We start from the raw sequence: 9,303 nt of genomic DNA, 5'->3' as shown, positions 1-9,303 counted from the left end.
CCCAGGCTGGTCTTGAACTCACAGCAATCCTCCTGCCTCAGCCTCCCGAGTGCTGGGATCACAGGCGTGCACCACCATGCCTGGCTACAATGCTTATCTTACAATGCTTATTTAGAGCTTCAAAACTTGTAGCCCCTAAATAAATGTTTGTTTGGTTTTTTTTTTTTTTTTTTTTTTTTTTTTTTGGTGGTGTGTGGTTTTTTTTTTTTTTTTTTTTTTTTTTGAGACAGGGTCTCTATCTATCATTTAATTTTGTTTTTTTCTTTTCTGAGTCAGGGTCTCACTATGTAGTGCAGGCTGACCTTGAACTCACTATGTAGCTAGCCCAGGCTGGCCTCAAACTCAGTGATCTTCCTGACTCAGGCTCCCAAGTGCTGTGATTACAGGCGTGTGCCACCAAGCCTGGCTGAGAAACTTTTCTGTACTTGCCATGTCAGTAAAAAGACCAAGGAAATAAAAGATCAAATAAAGGGAGGTGGGGTGTTTAATGGTCTTAACAGTGTAAAATTTGAAATGGATTCTTCTTTTTTAAAAATGTACAAAGCCAAAATTTAGTTAGCCTTTACCAGTCATAATATTCATTACAAGAAGATTCAAGAAACATCAGTGTCCAGCAGAAATCAGGGTGGTAGGCTGAAGACAAAATGGAAGAAACTGAACTTAAGAATTTTTTTTTTTTTGTACCAGGGATCGAACTCTGGACCTTGCACTTGCTAGGCAGGCAATGAAACCAATAAGCTAAATCCCCAGCCCTATAAGAACTTCATTGTCAGAAATTTTTACTATCAGTGGAAAGAATCTATTACCATATAAAACTAGCTTTAAAAAAAAGCGAAACCAAAGAAATCAAACAATTTAAAAAAAAAATACAACTTCAACACAGACTTACAAAGAGACAAGAAGAATACTATGGTATTTTAAATGAGCTTACCCTGAAATAAGTGAAATTTCTAGCTGCTGAATAAATGTCACTCAAAAGCAGTTTCTTGGCTTTTTCTTACACAGCGGGCAACTTTTCTTTTAAATTCTCCATTTCTGTCTTCCCTCCATTCTTTCTGTAGATACAAAGGTAATATCAAATGATATGATGTAAACACCTCCTTATAATCTCAAATACATATTTTAATTTCAAGTGTATCCTTTTGGTAATTTATATACTTTAAGTGGTAAGTTGATAAGACTAGAAAAGTAATCAATGATACTTTGGGTTTTTTAAGGGTTTTTTTGGTACTGGGGATCAAACTCAGTACCACAGATGTGGTGCCACTAAGCTAAATCCCCAGCCCTTATTTGGTTTTTGAGACAGGTTCTCACTATGTAGTTCAGGCTGGCCTCAAACTCGCTGTGATCCTCCTGCCTCAACCTACCCCTAGTGCTGGGATGACATGCATGTGCCAGCACAACCAGCCAAAAATACTTCTGCAAGGCACTCTGATAAGCAGAAATCTTTATGCAAGTTATCTCTACATGAAATTCTTTCCAAATGGAAAAGATCACAAAGAAGTTACACTGTAGTATTACACTAAAAAGAAAGCTATAATTTACAACCAAGACACTGGGACTATCTCAAAGATTACCAACTCTGCCTCTGGCAACAATCAGAAAACAAAGTCAGCATAAAGTGTCTCTCATCTAAGGTAGACAGATGACATACATCATATTGAAATGTTACCTGAGTACTATTTAGGGCAAAAGGAAGGGCAAATATGTGCTCTATCACTGTCCCTGTAAAATACTTGGAAATGGAACATATAGTAGCACTAGCAGTTTTAACAGAGAAGAGTTGCTTTTATCCACTACGCAGACAGCAGGAGATGCTCACAAAAAAATTCCCAACCTGTTTTTCTTTCTTTGAAAATTATCTATTTAGGGACAACAAAGACAAAGGAACTCTTCACACCAGAAGTCAAATGTTATTTGCACTGTCTGATCAAAGATACTGCTGACCTGTATAGAGATTACTAGGGAACTAGTGAAGGAGACTTATCCAAAAAAGAAGAAAGTCTTTCAGTCAGTACCAGTCTGGGAAAAGGAGTCTTAAAATTTTAAGGGAAAAATTAATGTAAACGACACTGGAATAGCTTTAGGAATTACAGCCAATTTGGCAAAATAAGTGTTGTGGTTATACAGAAGAATGTCCTAATCTTTCAGATGTTTGAAGTTTATAAGTAAAACGTTATCATTTCTGTAATACCCTCTTACCACCTCCAACCTTGCTGGTGACTAAATCTGAGGCCCTTTAAAAGAAGGAAAAAAAATTTTTTTTAAGTTTTGAGACAGGATTTCATTAAATCACTAGGTTGCCCAGGCTGGGCTTGAACTTGTGATTCTCCTAACCTTCCAGAGTGCTAATAGTGCAGGCATGGGCTAGCACACCTGGTTTGTATGTGCGTCCCTGCCTCTGTCTGTGTGTGTGCTAACATAGTTGCTTTTAAAAAATCTTTATTACATATTTGTTGTGCGTAATCGGGCTTTATTTTTAAGTAAATGGAAGCAAAGCAAAGGGCAATTCTGGTCAAAGGGGAGACAATCTCAAGAAATGGTCACCTAAAAATTGTACCATAACAGGTAATTAAAAGAGCAAAGAGATCAAAGAGGAAACTATTACAGTACTGTACAGAGGAAGCAAAATGGGCTGCTGTCGATAGCAGGGGGTGGGTAGAAAGGAATTTACAGAGGGCATGTGACTAATAGTCTCTGCAACTGAGACAGGACTGGCAAGGGTGACTTCTGGGTGGAGAGGAGATCAATAAATGATGGTTTGGGAGGGCGCTTAAAAGGGAGGTTGGGATAAAATTTATGTTTAAAAAATAAAATAAAATATGGTTCCAAAGAAGAGACTAGTTAATTAATACAGCAATCATTTGTTGAGTAGTAGTTCATTGGTCCACGCACTGTGGCTACCAGGAGGATATTGTCATGCCCATTTTATATGCAGAGAAACAATGTATTTTATATAGCAAAAGTATACATATTGATCTTTGCTTACCTGAGACCCTACTGAAATGCCCACACTGGAATTTTTTTTTCATATTATAAACCCTCAATATGAAAGAAAATGTCAAGGAAGCAATCCAATAATGGAAGGTTTCAGACAACAAAAATCAGGTTTAAGTATTAAAATTTGTAGTCAGAAGAGGAAGTAGTAGCCAAGACAAGTCTCAGTGGAATGAGAGCAAAAAGGAAAGGGGTACATTAAAACCCTAAAGAAGCTAATATTTGGAAATGGTGAATTTGAGAAAAGCCTAAGAGGTACAGCTAAAAACAGACCAAAGTCTGTGTACTCAGCATTTCCCCCTCAAACCTACACATTTTCCTAAAATAATGATTATGTATGTAAATTTTACACAAACACCTTATCAGTACTAGAATTAGAAATACTGGGTAATATATTAGTACCAAAAGGAATCACTCCTTCACTTTGGCATTGAAATGATACCCTCAGCTAGTACACACCTTTAATCCTAGCACTCTAACAGGTTCGTATTAGAGGATCTCACCTTTAAACCCAGCTTGGGCAACTTTGCTGCCTAGTGGGACCCTGTCTCAAAATAAAAAATAAAAAGGACAGGAGGATGTAGCCCAGTGCAAAGGCCATGTGTTCAATTGCCAGTACTATGAGTGAATGAATGAATGAAACCAACAAACAATATTCTCTGCCCTGGCCCTTACTTTCAATTTAATATCCACACAACCTTATCCCCCATTTGGAACAAAAAGTTCCAATCTGACCCCAAGACACTCATAATTCAATCATAGAGAGTTGGTTAGAAGGTGTATACAGTTCTGAAAGTAGACTTTAAAAGGAATTATTGGAGAAAATAAGCTAATTAAAATTAAATGTCAGCCAGGTATGGTGGTGCATGCATGTAATTCCAGCACTTGGGAGGCTGAGGCAAGAGGAGCACTTCAAGGCTAGCCAAGGATACTTAGTGAGTTCAAGGCCAGCCTGGACAACACAGTGAGACCCTTTCTCAAAAAAACAAAAATAAATGTTTTAGTTTGAATCTTAAGTGTACTCCAAAAGCTCACATGTCAAAAGCTTGGTCCCCAGCTGATGGCACCTGACAGAAAACTAACACGCAATACAATACTGCCAAAATGAAAACTCAGTAGAAAATTTAAATTAACATTATTGGGGATGTGGCTCAATGGCAGAGCATATGGTTAGGTGTACACAAGGCTCTGGATTCAATTTTATATATTATATATTATAAAATTATGATAAAAGAGCTCAATCTGGGTAATTAAAATATTTTTTAAAGGAGACAATATTAAACATGGAGAAATTTTCAAACTAATTAAAAAGTCTTTAAACTCAAACACCAACTACAAGGATGGAAAAATTAAAGACTTTGTACTACTCTGAAAATTCAGAATGCTAACAATGAAGAAAAGAACCTAAATGAAAGAGAGAAAAAAACAAAAACAAGTTATCTAAAACTGGTGAAAAAAAATCAGCATAGCATCAACTTTCTCAACAATAAAAGCTAAAAAATATATTCTGTATAACTTTAATTTTCCACAACTCTATTAAAAGAATCAATTAAACATAAAGCATAAAAATATCTTGGATCATGAAAGAAATCTGAATTTCATTCCTACATAGCCTAGGACATTAGTACAGTAAAACTGCTAGGTACTTCATCCTGTATGTGCTGCTGAAATGAGCACTGAAATACCTAGGGAAAAAGGAGGAAGAAATCCAAAAACAAAAAAAGAGGAAAAAGAAATGGGATCCAGGGAAGAAGAGATCTTATCCAGAGAGCAATAAAGGGGAATTCATGGGAGGCAGCCAGCAGCAGGCTCACAAAATCCACCTGATGTGCAGACAAAGTATCCAGAAATCCAGATCAAAGCTCTCCAACCCCAACCTTAACCCACAATAGAAATAGGAACTTATTGCTGCCATTTCGTTCATTGTTTTCTGGTTCTTTTATAAATTAATTTTCTCTCTTTCTCTGCCTCTGTGATTAAGTAAATTTTCTCAACCAGTGTGTTTTGATTTTTTTTTCTTTACTTTTTGTGCAAATACTGAAGATTTTTGCTTTGTAGTTTCCATGAAGCTTATAAAAACATTTTACAGGTTTTAACAGACTATTTTAAGCTGATAACAACTTACCTTTGATGGCATAAAAACCTACATTTTTATTCCACACCTCCCTATCCAACATTTACAAGTAAAATTTATGATACCACAATTTACTTCTTTTTATATATTGTGTATCCCTTATCACATGACAGCTATTATTACTATAGCTACAATAATACATAAAATCTATGGTACATTTTGTATTAACAATAATGTGTTGAGCAGCTGAGCATGGTGGTACAAGCCTATAATTCCAACACTTGAGAGAAGCTGAGGCAGGAAGATCGCTGTGATTTCGAGGACAATCTATGCTACATAGTGAGTTCAAGCCAGCCTAGACCGCCTCAAAAAAACCAAAAAAATAAAAAAATAAAAACCAAAATCTAATATTATATCATGTTCTTGAAAATTGCTCAAAGTAGATTTTAAGTGCTCTCACCACAAAAAACACTGGTGAGGTAATACATATGTTAATTAGTTCAAATTAGCCATTCCATAATAGTACACATATTTCAACATTAACATATCACACATGAAGGGTTTGGTTTAGTTGTTGCTGAGACAAGGTCTCATATGTAGTCCAGGATGCCCCCTCCAACTCATGGTGATCCTCTTGCCTCAGTCTCCCAACTGCTGGGACATGAGCCAACCCACCCAGTTCTATCAAGTCGAGTTTTATTAAAAGGGAGAGGAACAGAGGTAGGGGGTGGCATATGGGGGACACACACATGACCTTACCGCAGCATCCACATTAGCAGGTGAATCGCCATTAGGGTCTGCCAGCATCGAAATGACACTAATCATGATAGTTTCCACAGTGTGGATAGGGAGCCAGCGTTCCTCTGGTTTTTCATAACCGTATTTATCCTCACCAGGTTCATGAAGAATAGAGATGCAAACATCACCATTTTTATCAACTGAAAAATTAGAGAATAGTTCTGTTTAATATCATTAAATTATTATACATATCTAGTATTAAAATATGATCCTGCTCCACATATAAAATATTACTTGCATACACATGATTTCCAAAATACAATCTGCTAACTTTTTAGGAAGACTACAGACTTTATCAAATATAGGATTCACCTGAAAACCTCAGGAATAAAAATTGTCTTTTTCAATTCTGTAAAACTTTTAAGATATCTAGCATATAGACAGTGCTTAGCATTTACAGGTAGTAAATAGTAAATACTATGTATCGGGCTAAATGGCAACTACTGAATCTGTTCCTCGTTTACAGACAATATATGATCTAAACTGTAGTAAAATAACTTTCCATGTAGTAGTTTCCTAGTTTGACCACTAATTTACTGGTTTCAATTGACATTAATCAAAGGACTAGAAATTTTTCACAAAGGAAATGGAACCAGTATAGTGATGTACTTTTAAAATAAAAACAAAATTATATTTTAAGGGAAAGGAGCCTGTTTAAATTTGTAAGAACAGCACATCATATTGCTTGTGAAAATTCATCAAGATATGTGATATTCATGAGGCCTCTTCTCTATAAATCATTTTTAAAAGTCAAGCCACAATGCTGCCAACCTGCCTTGCAAGCAAGGTCCCAAGTTCAATCCCCAGTACAAAAAAAAATGTCAAGCCACAAGTAACCACTTGCCGAGTAACAGGAAAATAACTTTATTTAGGAAACACGTGTTCACATAACTGGATCTTAACCTTGAAGTTGTCTGACAAAAAGTAAAATAAAATACCAACTAAAAGAAGTTGTTCAGACCAGGTATGGTGGCGCACACCTGTAATCCCAGCACTCGGGAGGCTGAGGAAGGAGGATCACTGTGAGTTCAAGACCAGCTTGGGCTACATAGAGAGTTCCAGGTCAGTCTCAACTACATAGTGAGACCCGTCTCAAAACAACAACAACAACAAAAAAAAGTAAAAGAAGTTGTTCAATCCCTAAATCCATTTACCTATCTCATAAATACTCCCTACCAGGGAAAATACTCTTTCACAGTAAAAATTGTCCTCTTTTTTATTTTTATTTTTATTTTTTTGTGTGTATATGGTACCGGGGATTAAACTTAGGACCCTGTACTTATGAGGCAGGCAGCAGAACCACTGAGCTAAATCCTCAGCCCTGTCCTCTCTTTTTAAAAAATAAGTAAGATTAAATAAAACTTCTAGGTGAAAAATTTTCAACCTTATTTCCATATTCCATAACCAATATTTATGCATTATTTCATTCCTAACTTATTTTATGTGGAGCCTAACAAAATTTTTAAGTAATTTTAAAGCTTATTTTTCGTATCATAATATTATGGGAACCAAGGGGTGGAAATATATATATCATTGCTGGATTAATTTAACAAAATACTATAACTACTGTGTACCACAACCATACCTGACATGGGGAGGGTACAGCAATGTTTATGACAGACAAGGCCTGTGTCTTCAATGTTTAATATATAAGCTTTTTTGTTTTGTGTTGTTTTTGCAACTGGACCTTGAACACAGGGAATGCTGAACTATATCCCTAGTCCTTTTTGGGATAAGTTTCCCAGGCTGGTCTCATACTTTCGATCCACCTGCCTCACCCTCCCAAGTAATCTCTCTCATACAAGTGTGTGTCACCATGCCCTGTTTATAATTATTTTCTTAAGTGGCCACTCAATTCTACATTCCTCTTCTCTACCAGCCACACTGAGTAGTCAAAACAAGTGAGCTTATTAATTAAATTGTCCTTCCTGGCAGTATTCTTGGTTTAAGTATTTTTGTTTATTTTTTGTTTTATTTTTAGTTTATTGGTTCAATTTAGGCATACAATAGTTACATTCATCAATGGGATCTTATGCCTTTACAAGACTTATCTTGGTTCTTATTTTGCCCCATTCCCCAGCCCTCCCTTCACCCCCTCCAACCTTCCATTTACAAAGACATTGTTTCCATGTTTTTCCTTTTTACATATTTTTTCTTTTCCCTTTTTACCTTCCCCCTACCCTCCCTTCCCACTTCCTCTACTCTTTTAGACCTTGTCTTCCTATTACACAATATCAATTATACATTTTGATCTTTATTTACTCTTTTAGTTTTTCGTACCAGGGAAACTATTCAGTATTTACACGTGTGTCTTATTCATTTCACTTAAGACTATGGCTTCAAGGTGCATTCACTTAGTTATAAATATATCTAGTTTCTCATTCTTTATGGCTGAGTAGTACTCCATTTCATAAAAAAAAAAAAAAACACATCTTCTTTATCCAGTCTCCAGTTGATGGGCAATTGGGCTGTCCTCAAATTTTAGCCATTACAAACTGTGCTACTATAAGCATGGGTGAGCATATATCACTGTGGTGTGATTCTTTTAATTCTTTTGGGAAGATGGCCCAGCAGAGAAATAGCTGGATCACATGGGACTTCCAATCCTAGTTGTTTGAGGTATCTCCATATTGATTTCCACAGTGGTTTCAAGTCTGCACTCCCACCAACAAAGAAGGGTTCCTATCTCCCCACAACCCTGCCAGCATTTGTTATTAGTGATTTCTTGATAGGAGCCATTCTTTCTGAGATGGAATTTCATTGTTGTTTTCATCTGTATCTCTCAAATGACCAGTGATGTTGAACATTTTTTTCATATGTTTATTTACTGCTTTTACTTTTCTTCTGAGAAATGTCTATTCATTTCAGGTGCCCATTTTTGAATTGGGTCTTTATATTGGGGGGGGTCCTGATTTTTTAAAAGTTCTTAATATATTATAGTTGGTAGACCCTTGTCTGAGGACAGCTGGTTATAACCAATATGTATTGACTTATCATTGTTGTTATTTTCCTGTTCTTTTTTATTTTTCTCCTCTCCCTTTAAATTCTTTCCTATTGGATTTGCTCTGTTGGGCCTCATGAAGCTGTGACCTTCATTGTCTTTTTCTAGGATATTTTTAAAAATTGTATGGAGTGCTGATTTGATGTTCATGAAGTTTTTTATGTGTACTGTATCATAAAAGTATCTTATTTCTCCATCAATTTTGAAAGATAGTTTTGCAGGATACATCAGCCTATGTTGGAGATTGTTTTCTTTTAAAGCTTGAAATATCTCACTCCAGGCTCTCCTTGAGGGTTTGTGTTGAAAAGTCTGGTGTGATTCTAATGGGCTTTCCTTTACATGTAATTTGTGTCTTTTCTCTAACTGCTTATAGTATTTTGTACTTGTTAGGTTTCTGGGATCTTGATTATTACATGTCTAGGTGTGTGTGTAT

General features: G+C 36.0%; 1 protein-coding gene across 2 annotated transcripts in view; it reads right to left on the bottom strand.

The window, feature by feature from the left end:
• Ube2g1 (ubiquitin conjugating enzyme E2 G1) overlaps nucleotides 1-9,303 on the bottom strand; it is a 54,257-nt gene that overhangs the window by 12,560 nt on the left and 32,394 nt on the right. The window contains exons 4-5 of one of the 2 annotated variants that reach the window (XM_010611356.1): nucleotides 5,831-6,009; nucleotides 932-1,055 (exon numbers count right to left, since the gene is read on the bottom strand). In XM_010611356.1, the coding sequence (XP_010609658.1) occupies nucleotides 969-1,055; nucleotides 5,831-6,009 (266 nt within the window). In that variant the 3' untranslated portion in view covers nucleotides 932-968. The remainder of the gene's footprint in view (nucleotides 1-931; nucleotides 1,056-5,830; nucleotides 6,010-9,303) is intronic. The other variant, XM_010611357.1, reaches the window with a different exon arrangement.

Source organism: Fukomys damarensis, unplaced genomic scaffold (genome assembly GCF_012274545.1).
Source record: "Fukomys damarensis isolate Sample0158 unplaced genomic scaffold, DMR_v1.0_HiC HiC_scaffold_13, whole genome shotgun sequence".
NCBI classification, from domain to species: domain Eukaryota; kingdom Metazoa; phylum Chordata; class Mammalia; order Rodentia; family Bathyergidae; genus Fukomys; species Fukomys damarensis.
Note: the sequence above shows the minus strand (reverse complement) of the source record. Positions and strands in the feature narration are given on the sequence as shown.